General features: G+C 40.2%; 1 protein-coding gene across 1 annotated transcript in view; it reads right to left on the bottom strand.

Moving 5' to 3' along the window:
- The window catches only part of LOC136857509 (sodium-coupled monocarboxylate transporter 2), a 144,197-nt gene that overhangs the window by 41,450 nt on the left and 79,857 nt on the right, over positions 1–22,890 (bottom strand). Inside the window, exons 4-5 of the mRNA XM_067136218.2 lie at positions 13,147–13,264; positions 10,059–10,126 (exon numbers count right to left, since the gene is read on the bottom strand). Of these exons, the coding sequence (XP_066992319.2) occupies positions 10,059–10,126; positions 13,147–13,264 (186 nt within the window). The remainder of the gene's footprint in view (positions 1–10,058; positions 10,127–13,146; positions 13,265–22,890) is intronic.

Here is a 22,890-nt window from a genome sequence, read left to right as displayed (position 1 = left end):
GGAACTGTTGAAGAATGGTAGCGTCCGTCCTATAAAGTCTTCGATCATGCTGCTCTCTTATTCCCATGGTTTCTAAATCGCAGAATTGTCGTCTTTGTGCTCAAATTCTTGATTTGCCTGAACATGATTTATAGGACAAGATTGACTGTGATTCCTGACTAGTTTCCACTAAGAACCCAACCCATGTTAGACGGGATAAGTACTATGGACTCAGAAAGGCGTATTGGCCGGCCATCTCGGGTCACCGGTCAGTAGTGATCACTGCATATGAGAATTTCAATAGGGAGGTCACTTTTATTGTCCATGGGGTATGCTAATTGCAACGCTCGGGCACATTATAAGGAATATACATCGTGTGGAACGGCAGTTTGCGGGGATACTTGTTTTCGCTCTCGAAAGCTGTTATCATAATATTAGTTTTCGTCCACACGCCACTGATGATAAACTGGACAACCCTACATGTTGCAGCCGTGTGTTGATCGCACTCCAATGCCGTAACAGATAGTTTAATTTTTTTCGACAACAGGAAGCTTCGAGCTGGCTTGTTCAGTTGAAAGTGGAGTGACTTCCAATATCTAAAATACATCGTGTAAACTTGGTGAGTCCAGTCGGGCCAGTTATCCAAACCCGAGCAGTTTCAAGATACGTGAAATTGGGCGTGTTTACATCGATCTTGCCCACCGCTACAGCTGCTCGCTGGTCTCCCTCACAACTAAACACGTGATGTGACTTCTTGCACTTGGAGCAGGATACTTTATTCTTTTTCGCTTAGTCTTTAGAGTGATGGCCTCGTCTAAGACAAAGGAAGCGTTTGTTCGCATTCTTCAGTTTACCAGTTCTCTCCTGGTGGTTCGTTATTATTTGACAATCTTGGCCCCAGTGACCTCCGGTCTCATAGAAAACGCAAAACGGTTCTGTGACTTCTTTGATATTATTTTTCTTCGGCTTGTTAGGTCTGGTGTTAACATGGAGAGTTACTGCCGTCGGAGTATAAGTAGTCGTTAGTAGCCAGTCGCTTCGTATCTTCTGCGTAGTCAAGGCACACTCCACCTTTTCGTTCAAAAACTGCTTTAGACGCGAGATACTGCTTTCTGGTATTTCCAACCTCTTGGCGTTCTATAGGTGGCAAAGATCGTCAGGGAATGCTCAAAGAATTTTAGGGGCTAACAGTTTTCCATTGACGTCTACATCTTTACCTAGTGCTGTCAGCTCTTGAATAAGTCAGTGGCACTCAATATACTCGACAATGAGAATCTCCGGACTGTCGGAATGTGCAGATTGCAGATGCTCCAAGAAATCCAGGTAGGATTGAATAATTCTACCTTTATCCCCATAACAGGACTCCAGAATCTTTTTCACCTGTTCGTATCTGCCGATATTGTTATTCCACCCACCAGATGTTTCGGTTTACCGTGGAGATATCCTCGAAGGAATACATTATTGTTTATCACCGATACCGCTGAGTTCTTGTCCACCGGAGCCTGAAATTGCTACCAGAACCGTGGCCATGTTTCTATGTCTTCTGAGAAAGTCTCTCTTCTAATGGTAGGAAGCTTAACTTCGGAAGTAGTTATGGGTGATGTTGCAGTAGCAGAGCAAGCATGTGCGTGCTGCAAATTCTTTGTCGTTATAAGTCTATTAGCCTTCCGCATTGCACGCTTAGCACTGGCTATCTAATTTTCAGAGTTGTATATCCTCGTCATAATCGTCGTTCTCAATCAGATCGTCTACAGCAACATCTAGAACAATTAAGCTCTGAAAACTGTCTTCAGTGCGTTCCAAGCAGTGTTCTATATCGTCCAGCGCCGCAGCATCCCTGAAATAATTTATCTGGGTGCTGAAACGTGCAATGTTTGAACGCTGAGTAGTGCGCCTCCTTTTTAGCTTGTTAAGCGAGGGCTGAGACATAATTTCTTGTTAGTGTAATAATGTTGTCTTATATGTACTTACACTAATGCTCAAGAGATAGCGCTAGTTGTTACTCTGTCGTTGTAAGATCTCCTAGGGATTATGTCTTCTTTGCAGGTTATATGACAACAACATAGCGGCTAAAGTACGTTGCGCATCCGAGAGATAGTACGTTCGAATCCCACTACCTTCACCCCTGAAGATGGTTTTCCGTGGTTTCCCATTTTCACACCAGGCAAATGCTGGGGCTCTACATTAATTAAGGCTACGGCCACTTCCTTCCAACTCCTAGGTCTTTCCTATCCCATCGTCGCCATAAGACCTATCTGTGTCGGTGCGATATAAAGCCCCTAGCAAAAAAAATGTACGTTGCACTCAAATATAGTATCTTAAGATTATTAAAAATCAAGGAGCACTCAACCGTTTGTAAAAAAAAGTGTTTAGCATTCTAACAACATTCAAAATAGTATTAGTGCCGTGTAGGTACTTTTTATTTGTAGAGGTGAAACGTAGGCCGATAAGTTCAGTTTCACAAGTCTTCCCATCAACACCCTTCATATTTCATATTGCACAAGATATATTACCTTCTCCTGCATTCCCCGCTTTCGGCACCATGATATGTTTTGCGGGTGTTAACTGAAACGCGTGCTTGTTACAAAACTAACAGATCGTGGTTTTCGTGAACATACAATCATCTAGAGTCAACTGTTTTGTCATTTTCAACATCAACTCTCAACACACAAAACTATAATTCTCTAATTGGCACATATCACAATCTTCAACATATTTATTATTTTAAATAATATATTTAATATATTGCCGACCCCGTGGTGTAGGGGGAACCTGCCTACCTCTCGCCCGGAGGCTCCGGGTTCCATTCCCGGCCAGGTCAGGGATATTTCTCTCGACCTGAGGGCTGGTTTGAGGTCCACTCAGCCTACGTGATTAGAAGTGAGGAGCTATCTGACGGTGAGACGGCGGCCCCGGTCTCGAAAGCCCAGAATAACGGGGATGCGTCATGCTGACCACACGGCCCCTCGTAATCTGCAGGCCTTCGGGCTGATCAGCGGTCGCTGGGCAGGCCAAAGCCCTTTCCAGGGATTTAAGTGCCGTGGGTTTTTTTTGAGGGGGGGGAGGTATTTAATATATTGGTGCACTTCGACTTCAAGACACGTTTTGTGCAATGTGTCACTGATTTACACATATCTCAGGAACTACTCATTCTAGAAGACTGTGGTTTGGCGTGTTTGGAAGAGAAATATCTGTTTTATAAGTTGGTCCCCCTGCTTATCTCCAATCGCAAGATGCCGAAACTTTCACTTTTAAATGCAAGTTACTCAAAATCACGTTTTCCGAAACAAATTTATCAGAAACTATTGGGTGCTTTTCCATGAAATGTTTACCGAATGTATGTAATACTGCTGTGGTAATATGGATGTACTTTGCTTTACGTTTCTTGGAGTGTTTACATTTTATGATACAACATCTACAGAAAATTTAAATTGGGGAATAATTTTCAGACTCACAACTTTTTATAGCACGTATTTTAAAGCTATTCTAGATCAGTGTATGGAAAATTCATTCGGTAACATCATATTAAAAATTATCTTACTACATTCAATGGCTACTGGGATAAACGTTCATATACTCAGCTGTTTTAACATTGACGAGATACGGCATTACAACTCCCCCTAGCATAATATTCATGAAGTGAGAGGTGAATTTTTTATTCCTGTCTCGGAGGAGATTTACAGTCCAGTCAACATTGCTCGCACGAGACTTCTTGACATTAGGCTCATGGAGGCATGCTTTGTGCATGCTCCGTCATGTATTACACAGGCGGAAACATTTGATTGGAACATCGCTCAAACCTTCGTCAATGAGGGTAAATGACGATGTGTAAGGATGAGTACCTTCATGGAGGAAGATCAAGGGGGAGAGGGGTGTTACCACGAAGCTCGTGAAATGTTTTTAGGAAGGAAAACCGGTAGGAAAAAGCCGTAGTCCTACAACAGAGTGGCAACGTAATCGGGCAAGTACCAGAATTAAGCAAAATAAATAATGTAGAAGTCCTGATCAGGATCTTGAATAAAGCATTATGCACCATGTAAACTACTTTATTTTAATCTACAATAACTCGGATTTAAGAAGTATGTAGATTGCTTTCTTAGACATTGGACAATGTGTGTCGCAGTCCGTTTGGAGCTGAGAGCAGGAACATGACGTACTCTTTCAAGCTTACAATGGCTTTAGTAATCACCGTACCTAACCCAATCAGTCAATGAATGAATGAATGAATGAATGAATGAATGAATGAATGAATGAATGAATGAATCAATGAATCAATCAATCAATCAATCAATCAATCAACCAACCAACCAACCAACCAACCAACCAACCAACCAATCAATCAATCAATCAATCAATCAATCAATCAATCAATCAATCAATCAATCAATCAATCAATCAATCAATCAATCAATCAATCAATCAATCAATCAATCAGTCAGTCAATCAATCAATGATCTGTATTTAGGGACTTCGTTAATAATAATGCCTGGAAGAAGAGAGATAGATATGTCGTGGAATCAGTTCCAACAGATATTTCAAGAAGAAACATTGCTCAAGGAATGGAGAGATTGTACCATAATTACTATGCACAGACTGGCCAAAGTCACGCGAAGGGTTTCCCCAATAGAAAATGGGCCAAGTATGACCCCTAAGCATTGTGGCTAGCTGCGGTGTAGCTGAGCACTCTGTCACAGACACCAGTGTCGTGAAGATAGCAACACGTTGCGAGTTAACCGAATTTGAACATGGGAACACGTTGCATGGGTCATGGCATTGCGGATATTGCACGCGAATTCAGGTTTCCGAGATCAACAATGTCAACGGGGGTCTTCAAAATCGCAGAGAGAATGTTACTACCTACGTAAACCACCGCACGGGAAGAACAAAGGTGTTTAACGAACGGACATCACGTCGCTTACGCAAAACCATACTGGGCGCTCAACGGGCCACTGTGAGTTAGATCGCAGCCCAGTTGAATGCTGGGAGTCTGAAACCCATTTCTACCAGGACTGTAAGGAGGAAACTGCACCGCATAAGCTTCACCAGCTGACAACCCACTCGTGCCCCTTTGCTGACACCTCAACAAGGAACTCAACGACGTACATGGGCCCGTGAACATCGGAAATGGACCATGGAACAGTGGCGGTGTGTGGTATGGTCCTATGAATACAGGATACAGTTGTATCAAGCTGTTGGGGGAGTGAGAGTATGGAGTATGGCCCATGAAGCTATGGATCCTGCGTATCAACAAGGTTGTGTCCAAGAGGGAGGTAGCTCAGTTCTGGTCTGAACGGCTTTCTCATTTTCGCAATTAGGCGCCATTGTCCGGATGCCGGGTGCGCTGACATGTGCACATTATATGGACCTTCCTTCAGACCATCCTTATCCCTGTATGGCGCTAGAGTACCCTGATGGAAACGCCATGTTCAGCAGGACAATGGGCCATGTCACCGCTCTCCGGTTGCACGCAGCTGGTTGGTGGAGCAATCCAGTGCAGTTACAACGATGGACTGGCCCTTCAGATCGCCCAATCTTAATGCAGTCGAGCATTTATGGAATGCTGTTGATGCTGGTGTACGCTCCATGAACCCCGCACCAAAAACACAAGACCAATTCTGCGTAGCAGTGTAAGATTCGTGGATCTGGATCCATCCAGAACGATCCCAACACCCTATAGAGTCGATGTTTCTCCGTACTATTGCTTTTTTAAGTGTTCGCAGAGGAGCAACTCGTGATTGACATCACATTTCAGCGTCTTCCCATGATTTTTGGCCAATCAATGTACATAAAGATGAAAACGACATTCAAGTCTGCGCATATTTTAGGGGAATTAAACTCATGTCGCACACTATGAAGATCTGGGAAAAAATTATTGAAGGTACGCTTAGGAAGGAGACCAAAATTGGGGAAGTACAGTTCCGATTTATGCCAGGGAAATGAACTACTGATGCTATTTTTGCTCTTAGGCAGGTTATAGAAAAGCACAGAGAAAGGCGGAAAGATCAACGTATGGTGTTCCTAGACTTAGAAAAGGCGGGTGCCCCGCCAGAAAATATGGAGATGCATGACATGCAAGGGAGTACCAGAGAAGTACGTGCGATTTGTTCAGGACATGTACCAAGGAGCAAAAAAGCTAGGTAGAAGTAGTGTAGGAATGACGGAGGCTGTAACAATCCAGTTCGGTCTTCATCACGGATCTGCACGCAGTCCTTATATTTTTCATCTAGTAATGGATGTTCTCTCTGACACTCTAACAAGGGAACATCGGCAGTGGGTAAGTCGCCGATCGCGATGAAACTTGGAAAACACATTGAGGTACACGTAAAAATGATGTCGGCATCAATTTTGGGAGCCAACATTCATTGGGGCGTTAACTACGGGGCCTAAAAGTTGCGACTTTTCAAATTCCGCGCGATCAGCGATGAATACCTGCTGGCCAATGCTAAGCTGGTACACTGCGTATCTGGAGACACGCCTCTGCAGCACCTCCTCCCCTACCCGCTCCAATTGGTTCGCCACTGCACGTTCCCCTTCACCCCGCGCTTGCCGGCTGCTTAGCTGTTCAACGGGACCGACTGCTTCTTTTCGTACTGTAATTATTGGAATCCTTTAAATTACGTTCCGTTTCACACATAATGATAATAAATAACCTACATTAATATACCCATATTTTATTCAAATGTTATATTTTCATTCCTGCTAATTCCGGTGAGTTGTCACATTCGTGGGTACAACTCCGAGTTAAGTACCACGTCCTACTTACGCTTAAATTATTATTTACTTCTAAAACGCCTTAAAGCTGTCGATAGTGTCCTTTAGAGTATACATACATATGGAATTAATTAAATTAAATCACCCACCACTAAATAAATCTCCCGCCTTTAAACAACGTTAAATACTTTTTATGTAAAGAAATTACGTGCCCGGGTAGAGGATCTCAATGAATGTAATGAGATTCGGTACCTCGGGATATCAAAATCTGGTTATAGGACCAGATCTTCTTTTTATGACCTCTTCCCCCCACCAATTTTGTGTACACTACCAGTTGTGTCATAACGAAACGACATCGCGGACGACAACAACAACAATTATAAACTCCGAGTTTGCAACTACTGGTATTTTCCGTATTGCGTACTCTGGTATAATGAATAGGCCTATAGGTAGAATGTTTTTATTTGTGCTTGTACTGAACGATTTATTTATGTTTTGCAGTGTCAGGCACAACACATTTCAATTGCAGCAATGGTTGTCGAATATAAATTAATTTAATGCATAGGCAACTTCGATATGAGTATGACATGGAATGTAGTAAAGTTTGACGTAATAAGAAAAGCCTTGAAACATAAAAAAGATGTGCATTTATATATGCAATAGATATACAGTAATCACAGGCAGATCCTGTAGTCTTACTGTACCGGTACTTTTGCGTTATAGGTGACGAAGGTCTATGTATTCAACAAGTATCGATATTAAAGTTTCACACTACAGTCTTCTGGGTATAATAGCAGTTACATACACAAAAAGTTAAACGAACTGGTACAACAAAAAATAATTACAAGGCAACACAATAAATGACTCCGTAACAATTACATCGGGCAAACTCCCCGTCAATAACTGATAGTAAACAAAAACAATCTTTGGTCTATTCGAAACATTAAAAAACAGTGAAAAGGAAACCGAAACAAATCACACTTAACAACAGGCACCGTACTTTTTTTTATGCTAATTGCTTTACGTCGCACGGATACTAATAGGTCTTATGGCGACGATGGGATAGGAAAGGCCTAGGAGTTTGAAGGAAGCGGCCGTGGCCTTAATTAAGGTACAACCCCAGCATTTGCCTGGTGTGAAAATGGGAAACCACGGAAAACCATCTTCAGGGCTGCGGACAGAGGGATTCGAACCCACTATCCCCCGGATGCAAGCTCACAGCCGCGCGCCTCTAACCGCAAGGCCAACTCGCCCGGTGCAAACGTTTTCATAAACATTTCAGAAAACGTAAACTGACTAATACAACGTGGAAATTACAAAGGAGAAATATGAGGTAGGCTGAGAGTACGCAAAGTGTAGCACCGGTTCTCTTCGACAGCTAAGCGGTCGGCAAGCGCGGGGTGAAGGGGAACGTGCGGTGGCGAACCAATTGGAGCGGGAAGGGGAGGAGCTGCAGAGGCGTGTCTCCAGATACGCAGTGTGCCAGCTTAGCATTGGCCAGCAGGTATTCACCGCTGATCGCGCGGAATTTGAAATGTCGCAACTTTTAGGCCCCGTAGTTAACGCCCTAATGAATGTTGGCACCCAAAATTGATGCCGACATCAATTTTACGTGTACCTCAATGTGTTTTCCAAGTTTCATCGCGATTGGCGACTTACCCATTGCCGATGTTTCCTTGTAAGAGAAACATCTCCTTGGTGTATGCTATTTGGAGATGACATTGTACTATGCAGCACAAATAGAGAACAGCTTGAGCATAACCTGGAATGCTGCAGAAGAGCTCTAGAGGAAAAAGGTCTTAAAATCAGCCGGAATAAGCCTGAATACGTGTACCTGGGGCAAACTGGAAATTAAACTGTTCAGACTGTTGGAAATCAGCTTCAGGAAATGCACTTAGGATCTACTATGTCTGCTGATGGCAATTTAGATCTCGAAATTACCCGCCAAATTCAGGTCGCCTGGGCTAAATCTAAAAGGTTTTCTGGTGTACTCAGTTGTGATAGGAAACTAAATATCCGAATAAAGGCGAAAGCCTATAAATGTGCAGTGAGACCTGCAATGCTACATGGTGCAGAAACTTGACAACAGTTCATTCACAATGTATGCGGCTGGAAGATGCTGAGATGGATGTGTGGGGTTACGAGGAAAGACTACACCAAGAACACCTTTATATAAGGTAGCGTTAAAGTGACTGAAATATGTAGAAATATCTAAGAACGGTTATTGCTCTGATATGGCTACATTAAACGAAGGGGTGCAAATTATTTGGGAAGGAGAATGTTTGACATGGAGATGGAAAGTGGGAGGGAGAGAGGTAGACCCAGAACAAGATGGATGGATTGTGTGCGGGAGGATATCAGGAGAATGAAATTAAGAGAAAACGCCGTTTGGGACCCACAGAAATGGAAACGACTTGTCACAAACGTCGACCCCGCATGAACGGGGAAAGAAGGAGAAGAAGAATTAATAATAATGGCGTGTGTGTCCTTCAGAGAGGCCTGGTGCATTTGACGCCATACAGGTGAGAATGGGGTCCTTCCTATGATGAAATATAATGCTGGAGACGGCACAACCATCCAGCCCCCGAGCCATAGAAAGTAACTAAATAAAATGAAAATCCCTGATCCGCAATAAATCAAACCCGGAACCGCTAACACGAGTCTCAACAGTTCGCCAGCGCTACTGTTTTCCTCACAGCAGACTCCGTGAATATTATCGCCACTGTCACAGGATTATTTCGTGCTAGAGCTTACCAATACAGTTAAACTGTCAGCTTGCATTAGGGAGAGAGAGTGTTTGAGCCCCACTGTCGGCAGTTCTGAATGAGGTTTTCCGTGGTCTTATTTTCACACCAGGCAAATGCTGGAGGCTGTAACTTAATTAAGGCCACGGTCACTTGCTTCCTACTGCGAGGCGTTTCCTATCCCATCGTCGCCATAGACCTATCTTTGTCGGTGCGACATAAAACAAATTATTGTTAAACGAAAAGGTTCGAAAAATATCATTCATCGTTACAATAAGGACATTTACGAAATTCACTTCACACATAATTAACAGGTAATACAAGTCTTAGGAGTAAACATACAGCACATGGAGAATTTTATATGAAGACACGTTACCTGACCTATTTATAACGAATGCTGCGGAGCAGGACGTGACTTCTAGTAATTGTATTATCTATGTACCTCATTAATTTATGATATGGAGACTTTTAAACATCTCCAGTAGCACTTAAACCAGAGTATTTCATTTCAGACGTAGGCTGAAAAATATGTGTATTGAGTTTTAAAAAGTATCACACGTAATTGTTTAGTAAGAAAGTAGAGAAGCTTTCACTGGTTGGGACACATAATTCACTAATACTCACCATCATGGTGTAGAATATGCAAACGAAGCAGACAACCGGCGAGATGAGGTGAAGACTTATCCCAGACACTGCAAATAAATTATAAATCTACAATTAATAACACTCAAACGATTTAACATGCCCTCAACAGTAATTATTTTATACTTTTAGGTTGATTAATTAGTAAAAGGAAAATCATTCTTATTTTCGATAGCGTGCCGGCACTGGAAATCTAGTATCTCCTATGGTATGCCAAAACTGGAAATTTAATATCGCCCCACCAATCCCCGCTGGCAAAGTTCCTCTTCTGGGTTGAACCGTGTTGTTGGTTTCTGTACATTCCTTACAGTACGTACGTACGTTTCGAATACATAGCAGAATTCGTTGTCAAGGTGACTGAAATACCCCTACGACCCTAGGAAATCAATCTCCCAGACAGCAATCAAACTGCGAGAGTAGTTCCTGACCTTGGCCTTAAATATCCTTCTGTCTCTGGCTGACGTAAGCACCTGGCGGTCTACACTGAATGTAGCTGTGGGACGTGTTACGTTGGCGAAATAAAGCATCTGATCTGTATCCGCCTTAAAGAACATTATCGGCACACCAAGAACCAAAACACAGATATTTCAGCAGTAGCCAAGCATTCCTAAGAAACAAGAAACGAAATATCATTTTATAGGATAGATCTTAGCAGCTATCCCCTGGAATCTCGAAAGGAAAATCCGTGAGGCAATCGAAATTAAGAAACACCCCAACAACATGAATTTAGAAGAAGGATATAAAATCAGTAGTTCTTGGATGCCAAGAGATGAAGACCATAACATAAGTATGCAGGACGCACATCAAGCTACGTAAATCACTGGCAAGTCTCGTCACCTGCCACAATTCTCACTCCGTTTATCCTCCGCGGTTGGTATTCCCAGCGGACTCGGCGAGGGATCCAACCTCTACCACATCAAGGGCAGTGTCCTGGATCATGAGAGAGTTGGTAGGTGGATGTAACTGTGGAGGAGGACCAGTACCTTCTGGGGAGATGGGAATCTTGAAAAGGTTAGATAAGGAAGAGAAAAGGAAACGGCCATGGCGTAATGTTGGGTCCATACCACATTTTCCTTGAGAAGAAGTGAGGAACTCACGGAAAATTACTTCGAGGATAGCTGAGGTGAGAACTGAATCCTCCTCTACCCATTTCACCCTCGAGGCTGAGTGGACTCCTTTTCAAAACTCGTAAGACTTTTCAAATTTCGTGGCAGAGACGGGAATTGAACCCTGTACTCCGGGATTGGCAGATAATCACACTAACCACTGCACTGCAGATGCAGACTTGTTAACTAAGGCCGTGAAGAGGATATATGAGTGTTGGAGGGTTGGTCATACTGATAAATGATTGAAGAAATATTATTTGATATCTTGCACCTTTGTCATTTTATCAGCTGCCGAAGTTATCCATTCAGATGCACTTCGCGAGACGCTGTTGCTAAATCTGTACGTAGCTTATGGCCGGGCTGAGCGCGTCAATAAGGTAAATAAACTACTCCAGGGGAGGGACTTGAACAAGAACCTCCCTACTGATAGGCTCGGCCCATAGCAAGCACGCTAAGGTAGCATTGGCTGAAACCCACGGCGTGCTAGTGTTTGATGTTCTTTCTCGGTATGGCTCTCGAAGCACGTGCAGATTTAGCAACACCATCTCACAAAGCCCTGCTGAATTCGCCCGCGAAGCCATCTGATTGGCTAACTTCAGCAGCTGATAAAATGACAACGGCGCGAGATAACGACGTAATATTTTTCAAATTACGTATCAGTATGACCAACGCTGTAACGCTCACATACTCGGTTCACGTTGTTTCCGACCACCGTGTATATCATCGCTGTTACACCAAAACCTCGTATCTCACAATGCTCTTCCTACCCGTTATTTCCCTTAAGATTGGTCACACCTCCCGCCACATAGGAATGTGCAGTCCATCCGTACAATTTTCCTTTTTCCTATGCATGGGTGTAGAGAAAATGAACCTGAAGGTACCGTACTGTAGAAATGAATGTTTGCGAGAAGTTTTTACGAAATTCAGTTGCATACTGTATTTAAGTTTCATTTTCCTTTACATCTGGCCTTCATTTTATCTTACCAGAGATTCCAATAAATATATTTATTTATTTATTTATTTATTTATTTATTTATTTATTTATTTATTTATTTATTTATTTATTTATTTATTTATTTATTTATATATTTATTTATTAGATACAATCGATGGAGGGCCATTTTACACTCATAATAATAATAATAATACGTTTAAATAAGTATAAAAGATAAGAAAGGTATAAACAACAATATTAAATATCAACAATAAATTAACAATTATTAACAATAACAATATAACAACAACGGCACCGATAACTGGCAAGTGTTGGTTACAGAAATTAGGAAGAAGAAAGGTCGAGCGAGGGTTGGATGGACGGAAGAAAATGGAAACCTGAAGAGGACTTCAAAGGAATCTTTTAATTTTTTGTTTGAAGGATGCGAAAGGTGGAATATGTCGTATCGGGTAGTGAGTTCCAAGAGTCGGGAGACGGGGGAAGATAGAGGGTTGTTGTAAGGTTAGGAGCGGACGGGAACATGAAGAGTGCGCCGGTTGCGTGTTGGGCGGGAAGGAAGGTGTATAGGGAAGTACGCCAGAAGAGTATTACATTTGGTGTAGCCATTGATTAATTTATGGAAGTAACATAGTTCGGAAAATTGTAAACGGCTTCTCAGGTCAAGTATACTCAGACAGTTAAAATGTCAAATTTAGTTTTGTTCTTAAAAACGGGATTGCAAGTCTTAACAATAAAAGTGAAAAATTAAAAATACTATTTAGTTGAGATATGTTTGTGATAGCAGATGAGGACCAAATAGGGAAACAAAAGTCAATAATGGGAAGAACATACGAGACAAAGTACAATTTTAAGGCGTTAATATCATTAATTTCATTTCGCATTTAATCGTGAAAACATGAAGTAAATATCAAACACTTTCCAAAGTTTTCATTAGATTTCCAGTCCTAACACAGTCTTGGGAGATATAATTACTCGTATTGATGGCTGAACAAGGAGAGTGGGGACTTACCTTGGCTGAAGGCTAGCGATGGCACGTACATGCAGATCGGAAGGTACAGTATTATAGACAAGGTGAAAATGAAGGATGCCATGCGACGAGCGCTAGCATTGAACCTCAACTCCAAGTACTGAAATAAATAAAACACATTCCTCAAATAGGTATCGAAGAATTGAATATTTAACACATATCAGCCACACATTTTTAGATCCGAAAATACAAAGTACCAAAATACCAACATCGGCGATACTCCCAGCCAACTGCAGTTGTAACAGGGCCTGAGTGAGAAAATATACATATTTAAGTACCTGGGAGAATGGCTGGAACCTAATATGTCAAAAGGGGTAGCACTAAGAACCCGGATTAACAAACTAGAGCTAACATATCTACTGTTCAAGAACATTTATAACAAGAAAATGTCTCTCTCGTAACACCATATTGAGGCACTATCAGATAGTTATACGCCACAGAATCCTTGATATTGAACAGGGAAGGATTGTCGGACAAACTGCAGATCAGGAAATGAAGATCTTGAGAAAGATATCAGGATCGATCAAATTAGATGGCGAGTAAAGGAGACGACCAAACCAGCAGCTATAGAGTTAAAAAATCATAGACGTAGCCAGGAAGATGCGTCTGACTTTCTATGGACATGTCACGAGGATGAACCCAACTAAGATGACTTACCGCCTTCTTAACTGCTGAAAGAACAGGATGATAGAGATACCATGACTAACAGAAGTGAAGAAAGACATACGGGAACTGGGAGTAACTGAAAACGACATCAGAATCCGTCCACCTCTCAGAAGAATAATCAAACAAGAGAGATTTGAAGACAGACCACCCTGTAAGAAAACAGGCGCCCTCTGGACAAATGAGACAAGGGCGAAACATGGCCAGAGAATGCGTGAGTACTGCGCAGATATCAAGTCTCTCTCGAAGAGGTAAAGTTGAACATCGTGGTCCGTAGGCAAGATCATGTCCTCGTCCCGAAGTGGTGAAACTCTTTTCAGGCACATCCCCAATGGAGGTTAGCTGCATGCACCATTTCAACCACATACCAGCCTTCCTGCCATTCTGAAATTCCTTGCCGTACCGGGAATCGAACCCGGGCCCCCGACGTCGGCAGCTAACAACACTAACCGTTACTCTATGGAGGCCGATAATGATAATAATGATAATAATGATAATAATAATACGAATGTAATATAGACATTAAAACGTCCACCTTAATTCTAGAAATCCTTGTGAATAAATATTCCATAGTGATATGTTGACTAGCTGTAAAGCAGAGTCAATATATTTTGAATAAGTTCCAGAAACCAAATATTTATGAACCTTCTGTATATTTAAGGTGTGTCTGAATGGTGCGTAAAATCAGTAGCAATATCACTAGGGATTTAGGATTTCAATGACAGGCGTGTTATGTTGTAGTCAAACTACTGACATCTACTATTGTATTTAAAATTTAAAACTAAGATCGTGGAATGGAATTCTCTCCCACAGAAAGTTAGGAACTGTGCAGCATCAGTCTTCTTTAAGCGATCTTCCCGGGATTTACCCCAAATGAGCACGCCGGGCTGAATGAGAGACTTTATGACCTAGTTTAATTGTAACACGAAACACTCAGTCGTGTAGATCATCATTCGTGTTACTTGTTTAGTACTTCCATTATTATCATCAGTATTCTAGTTACACGTGGAATTATTTTTATATTGCTAACCCTTCCCGCGTATGTGCAGGTTCTAAAAGTGGTAGAGATTAAATCTTACTTCCGGAGCAAATTACAGTTTATTTAAAAGATTAACATTAACATTACGTCCACAACTTATTAATAAAGCCTTGTCTTCATTTTTTTCTCTATAGAAATCAATGAGTATACAGAGACAGATAAACCAAAGAATATCGTGAATCGATAACATCAACATGTTTATTAATTTCTTGTACATTAACTAGTTTTAAGGTTTTCGGAGATGCCGAAGTGTTGGAATTTTGTCTCTCTGTAGTTCTAGTAAATCTCCCGACACGAGGCCGTCGCATCTGTGCACCTTCAAATTCCACCGGACTGAGCCAGCACCTGGTAAGTTGAGCTGAGAAGACCAACGCTCTACCACCTGAGTCACCCATCCCAACAATAAATTACCGTATTTCCAGTTTTCAGAATACGTTTAAAGAATACGTTAAAATATTTCACTACACAATGAGTGTTAAAACCTCTTCTGTACTATCACCATCATGAACATCACCTTATTATTTTAATCCAACCTTAAATCAATAAAATAATTATGCATATGAAAGGGCTGAGATCCCAAACTTCACCACTTACAAAATCACGAAGAAATGATATACAGTAGCGGCAATAAGTATTTTGATAAACGTACTTTGATGAGTCAGTATAATTATAATTTTTGTCCTTTATTCAGTGAAAGTCGTTGCATTTGTCATAAAAATAAATTAACACTTTTACATGCCGTCGAACAAAGTAAATTGTACTTCAGACATTACGGTGTATTTATTGTAGAACGCTAGATAAAAGACTGTTTTGACAAACAGCGTATTCGTAACGTAATACGATATATATATATATATATATATATATATATATATATCTTTGTAGATGGTTTAGTGCTCATTGGTACTTGGTTGCATATCCTTGTGACTTAGTGACTGCGGCGCAGCTTGAGGACATGGAGTCGACTAGTGAGGTCAAACGGCTTTCGGGTATTTTCTTCTATAATTCGCTCAACACTGTAGAAGTGCTGAATGTCCTTTGCCTCAGCCCACTTGTTCCCACAAATGTTATATAGGACTTAAATCTGGGCCCTGGCTCGGCCACTAAAGCACCCCAAACTCCCTCTTCTTCGGAAATTATTTGACGTGATGAAATGTTTGCTTGTGATCATTGTCCTGTTAAACTGTCCAATTTCGGCCCATTATTTTTTCGCCATAGGACAACATGCTTTGTTTAAGGATGTCACGGTACTTGAAGGCATCCATCGTACCTTCAATTGGTACCAACGGACCGACATGTGAATGACAGGAACATCCCCACAAAATCACATGGCCACCAGCATGCTTTAGAGTGGGTACTTGCTACCGGACGTAGTTCCTTTCGTTTGCAAGTCTACACACATTCCAAATTCCATCGGAAGAAAACAAATTAAATTTACTCTCGTAATTACAAAGTATGCGAGGCCACCATCGACTGTTACAGTCTTTATACGATGTGACAAACGCCAGACGGGCCTTCCCATTCTTTGGCGATATGAAGGGTTGTTTGATTGGGCGTCGTACCTTTACATTGCATTGTCTGAGGATCAGTTTTACGCTACCATTGGACACATTCACGTGTTGAAGAAGCTTTTCGTTTATGTCCAGAGCTGTCCTCTGATATACTTTTGACAATCTTGAATGAGTGTTTTGACTCAGAGCTTGATTTTTCTGGGTCTGCCCGTTCTCTGTATGTTGTTTGTGATTCCTGTTGACCGTTTCTTTCTCCACCAAATGTTTACTATTTGTCTGGACAGACCGAAATCATTTTCCATCTATGCCTGCGATTTCCCCTGCTGTGGGAGAATTATCATGACAGTTCTTATGTCTGCTGAATACTCCTTTGTCTTTGGCATGTTGAATCAACAAAACAAACTCCAATACAACCCAAATGTACGGAATGACAAGCAGTTTCAATACACTTTTCGACCGACCAAACTACGATTTTTCTTTCTGTATGCCCCACAGTCGTACCTAGCTCCGATCCGAGTGTCCATGCGTCTGCATCTCACTGAGGAGTATTCACGGGCTGCGAGGTAAACAAGTTGCATGCTCAATGTGCGGTCTAGGGGTCAAAATATGTTTTCCAAAATACTTATTGTCGCTACTGTACATTTTCTCAAGTAATCATCAATGATCTGCATATAGGACTATCACGAAAGTGGCAAATTCCATATCAATTGTTTAGGTAGCGTTTTTTTAAATGTTTTCAAAGAAAATGAAAATTAATCGAATATTTTCCTCACTTCTCATCCTTCAGATGGATATTGCTGTATATTATGAACACTTTCTTTTATTCGGTAGATAACATGCCATCGCTGCGGAACCATAACCGCGAATGTGACAATTCTCTTCCTATCCATTATTTTCCTTAAGACTGGTCACGCCTCCTAGCCATATACTGTCAATAGAACAATTTTCGTTCTGTTCAATCTCGTATGCGCATGACTGGGCTTTATTTACATTAAATGTTTCGATCTACCGTTTTCATTGCTTTACTATACGTGTAATTTCATTGCTTGTCAAGTTTGTAACTCGACAAGCGAAATTGGAAGGTCTGATGCTGGAGTAAACTAACTCCAAAATTGGTCTTAATCTGTTCTCTCTATAAAGACAAAATTCCAAAACAAATGGTGCCCAGACATCTCTGCAAACCTAAAGGTAACAAGAATAATGTACAGATTATATATGCATAAATAGATCTTTTCAGTTATAATCACATTCATTTATCGAAACGAATTTAAAATATAGGTTAGGGAGATAAAATTTCGTCCCCGCACCTAATTTTGTCCCTCTAGGAATTTTCAGTTTGCATGGTTGGTATGTAATGTTAACCGCACGCACACGCGTAGCTTCATCCCGTTGTCTTCTGAGAGTTGGTAGTGTGCCACCAGTATGATGAGTTAGTGCAGCATTCAAATGAAGAGCCTGTTATTCCTAGAGTGAGCACTGATATGTGTATGAAATACTGGACTGTATTTTAGTCGTGTGGTGTAGTTCCTGCCTTGTAATTGATACAGTGGGGTGATTGGCGTGATTTACTTCAGCGGCCATTATAATAAGTACAACATTTCGTCCCCCTTCATTTTATTTGTTATTTATGAGGGACAAGATAATGGGTTACAAACGTATAAGTAAAGCGTTTAACATCCCGAGACCATCGCTGAGAAACTATGTTGAATGTAATACCAAGAAAACATTTTTAATAAATGGCCTTCAAGTAATTCATTATAGGGAAAGTGTTTGGTTAGATTAGAAAGGAAATATATATTAAAACTAGCAAGATACCCGTGCTTCGCTACGGTAATATACTGAAATTTATAATTGAATGCTTATCGTTTTATATACAACCCGCCGATATTCGTGATCTGACTCGTTTACTGAGAGATTACGGCAACGTTCCTCCCATCTTTCAATCTTTCTTTCCAGCAATCGATTTCGTATTTCCCGGGCTAGGTCCAGGTATTCCACCCGGTTAGTTGGGTTCCTAAATCTTAGCCATGCTTTCCTATAAGCATTTTTAATGTGGATCAAATCCTTGAGGAGATCCGGCGTGGTGTCGTCTTGGGTGCCTTGGCGGTACTAAACCGGCGGCCGGACTGCAATCGTAGTCATTACCCGTCCAGGACCCGTTTCCAGCACGGTCCGCACAAGTTGACGACGGTTCAGGATATTATTATTATTATTATTATTATTATTATTATTATTATTATTATTATTATTATTATTATTATTAGTATTAGTATTAGTATTAGTATTGATGTTCTGGACCCCACAGCAATATGCAAGACCGCTACTTGGCGGTAAAATACATCTGCTGCCATTGTCATTGCTAACAATGTGACCAGCACCATTGTTGCGCGTAGGCAATTGTGCGGAATTTCTGGCGATACGAATGACATACCTCCGTGTATTATTGACCTTATTATAGAGGTGAACAATTTGACGGCCAATCTAATTCCTATCGTTTATTTCAAATGTGTTTAAATTTTTATTTATATGCCAGGAGTATCTACTCTAATCCAAGAACGTTCTCCGATAGAAAATATGGCTGTTGAAAAAGAACCCAGGAAAGATTAAAAATGATCGGTTTATGATCAGAATAAGTACATCGCAAGTCTACAGCCTGTTTCCTATCATTCGACAGGATCAGTGATGGAATGAATAAAGCCCCATCTAGCGGCGACAATAGGAATTGTGCCGGCTGCCGAAGCTCCCCTCTGGGGCAATGATCGATGAGTGAATAATGAAATGAAATATTGGACAGTGTTGCTGGAATGAATGATGACAGGGAAAGCCGGAGTATCCGGAGAAAAAACTGTCCCGCCTCCATTTTGTCCAGCACGAATGTCACATGGAGTGACCGGGATTTGAAACACGGAACCCAGCTGTGAGAGGCCGGCGCGCTGCCGACTGAGCAATGGAGGCTCCTTATAAGTACATTACGAACAGTAAAATCAATTGGTCTCACCTCCTTTTACACCCCACCGCCGTTAAGTTTATTTACCCCCACCCTCCAAAAAATTAAAAGAAGGCGTGTTTCTTTATGTTTAAAGGAGATTCCAAATACCAATGTTCACGTTTATTACCTTCAGTTTTGAGATATAAGTATCCCCTTAAAAATAATTCACGTTTTTAACTTCCTTCCACACTCCCTCCCTCCTCCCTCACAAAGTGATATTAAAGCAAAAAATACTTGTTCCTTTAATAGTAAAGGATCTTCTAAATACCAATTATCACCACTCTAACCTCTTCAGTTTTTGATTTATGTGTCCTCATGAAAGAATTCAACTCCTTTTCACTCCCGCCCCCCCCCCCCCCCCCCAAGATTGTTTCCCCCCCAAAACGCGCTTTTCTTTGTTTTTAAAGGAGATCAAAATACCAATTTTCACGTCTGTAACAACTTTAGTTTTTATTAGATGTATGTATTTTGATACAATTAAGTCAATTAATTTTTTCTATCCTTTAACACTCCAAATCCCCTTCATTGGATTCTCCGAGAATACGTGTTTGTTTACTTTTAAAGCAGATTCCAAAAATAAAATTTTACGTGTGTAACATCTTCATTTTTGAGATATCAGTAGCCTAATTAAAAGAATTCAACACCATTTTCAGTCACTTTTACCCCCCCCCCACCCCCCACTACCCAAGTTGTATTTCCGAAAACTAAAAATACACTTTTCTTTATTTTTAATAGGATAAAAAATGACCATTTTTCACTTCTGTACATGTTAAGTTTTTTGAGATATACTGTAGAAATTCTCCTTTTAAAATTTCACCTCATTTTAGTTCCCCTTAAGTGGAGTTTCCAAAGACAAATCACCTATATTTCTTTACACTTACAGGAGATTCCAAATACCCACTATTTACGTCTGTAACATTTTACGCTTCTCAGATATTCTGTAGATATAGTCTTTCAAAAAATTCACCCCAATTTGCCACTCCTGTTTAACCGCCATTAATTGGATTTTCCAAAAGCTAAAATATACTTGTTTCTATATTTTAAAAAGGAGATCCCATTTACAAATTTTCAGTTCTGTAATATCTTCAGTTTCTGGGACATATGTATCCTCATTAAAGGCATTCAACCCATTATTCACCCTTTTACACCCCTCCTATTGGGATTTAGAGAAAACAAAGAAATACGTGTTCCTTTATTTTTAAGGGAGATTCTAAACACCAATTTTTACATCTGTAAACGTTTAAAGTTTTAAGATGTAGACACACTCATTTTAAAAATTCACCCCCCTTTTCACCCCCTATTACTTGGATTTTCCAAAAACGAAAAAATACCTGTTTCTTTATTTTTAAAGTAGGTCCCAAATACCAATTTTCAGGTCTGTAATATCTTCAGGTTCTGAAATATAAGTAGCCTCATTAAAGGCATTCAACCTATTTTTCACCCTTTTTCACCCTTCCTATTAGGATTTTCCGAAAACAAAAAAGTACGTGTTTCTTTATTTTTAAAGGAGATTTCTAAGTACCAAATTTTACATCTATAAACTTTAAAAGTTTTGAGATATAGATACACTCATTTTAAAAATTTCATCCCCCTTTTCACCCCCCATTGTTTGGATTTTCCCAAAACGAAAAAATACCTGTTTCTTTATTTTTAAAGTAGATCCCAAATACCAATTTTCAGGTCTGTAATATATTCAGTTTCTAAGATATAAGTATTCTCTTTAAATGCATTCAACCCATTTTTCACCCCTTTTCACCCCTCCTATTGGGATTTTCCGAAAACAAAAAATACGTGTTCCTTTATTTTTAATGAAGATTCTAAATAGCAATTTTTACATCTCTAAACTTTAAAACTTTTGAGATATAGATGCACTTATTTTAAAAATTCACCCCCCTTTTCACCCTCGCATTAATTGGATTTTCCAAAAACAAAAAATATGTGTTTCTTTATTTTTGAAAGCGATCAAAAGTACCAATTTTGAGGTCTGTTATATCTTCAGTTTCTGAGATATATGTATTCTCTTTAAAGGCATTCAACACATTTTTCACCCCTTTTCACCCCTCCTATTGGGATTTTCTGAAAACAAAAGAATACGTGTTCCTTTATTTTTAATGAAGATTCTAAATACTAATTTTTACATCTCTAAACTTTAAAACTTTTGAGATATAGATGCACTCATTTTAAAAATTCACCCCCTCTTTCACCCTCGCATTAATTGGATTTTCCAAAAACAAAAAAGTATGTGTTTCTTTATTTTTCACAGCGATCAAAGTAACAATTTTGAGGTCTGTAATATCTTCAGTTTCTGAGATATAAGTAGCGTATCCGGATTAAAGGCATTCAACCCCTTTTTCACCCTTTTTCACCCCTCCTATTGGGATTGTCTGAAAACAAAAAAATACGTGTTTCCTTATTTTTAAAGAAGATTCTAAATACCAATTTTCACATCTGTAAACTTTTAAAGTTTTGAGATATAGACACACTCATTTTAAAATTTCACCCCCCTTTTCACCCCCTTAGCAACGGAATATCCAAAAATCCTCTCTTAGCGAGCACCTACATCTTAATATGAATATATCCCCAAAATTTCATTTCTTTATGTCCAGTAGTTTTGGCTCGGCGATGATGAATCAGTCAGTCAGTCAGTCAGTCAGTCAGTCAGTCAGTCAGGACAAGCTACTTTATATATATAGATTAATTCCACTTTTCATTAATTTGTTGCGGGAAGAAATTACGAACACATTTTCAGTTGTTTAGTTTTTATAGTGCTTATGTTGAATATCTTATCTTATAACCGTTTCATTATAACTTGTCCGTAAGTGGAAAATACATTCATTAGTACATGTACCAATTCCTAGCCTTTTCCATAATATTCCTACATTTCTGCAAGTCCAAATCTGCTAATGGTTCGAAATATAAGCCCCCTACCTTAATAATGGGAAATGCTAATTTTATAGTTGGTTCATTCTGCCATCAGACCCTTCAGCTGAGTTAAGTTCAACAAAGCTAATGCACTGAACTCGCAACTGCAATCACCGACACCCTTTATGAAAAAATTCAGCTCTCGTACGAAACTATACTTGCACCACATTTTTTCCCAGACTGACTTGGAAATACGAGAGTGAACGCTGAGTGCTTCGTGGCTATCTTATCAGTAAGTTGGAAGAAACACACATACATATAACAAGAATGGCTGGAGGTGAAAGAAAATGGAAATGCCGACAGGAGGATACTGGGAATGTAAAGATAAAGAAACAGTTAGCCATAAACTTAGTCTATAAAGGAGAATAATTGATCCGGGCATGGAGGGCAGAAGAAAATGTTGAAGACTCAAGGCTACGATCATTCTAATGATTTAATGATGAGATACGAGGAACTGAAAGAGACGATGGAGCTAGTTGATAATGGGAGAATTCTGGATGTAATTAGTTAATTCACAGAGGCTTGCAGAATAAACACTCAAAGGCATAACATTCTAAATTAACGATAATGAGGACGAAGATATGAAGCAACATTGTCTTAGG

The sequence above is a fragment of the Anabrus simplex genome, chromosome 1, assembly GCF_040414725.1.
Source record: "Anabrus simplex isolate iqAnaSimp1 chromosome 1, ASM4041472v1, whole genome shotgun sequence".
NCBI lineage: Eukaryota > Metazoa > Arthropoda > Insecta > Orthoptera > Tettigoniidae > Anabrus > Anabrus simplex.
The sequence above is the reverse complement of the archived record's forward strand: the minus strand, read 5'-3'. Positions and strand labels throughout refer to the sequence as shown.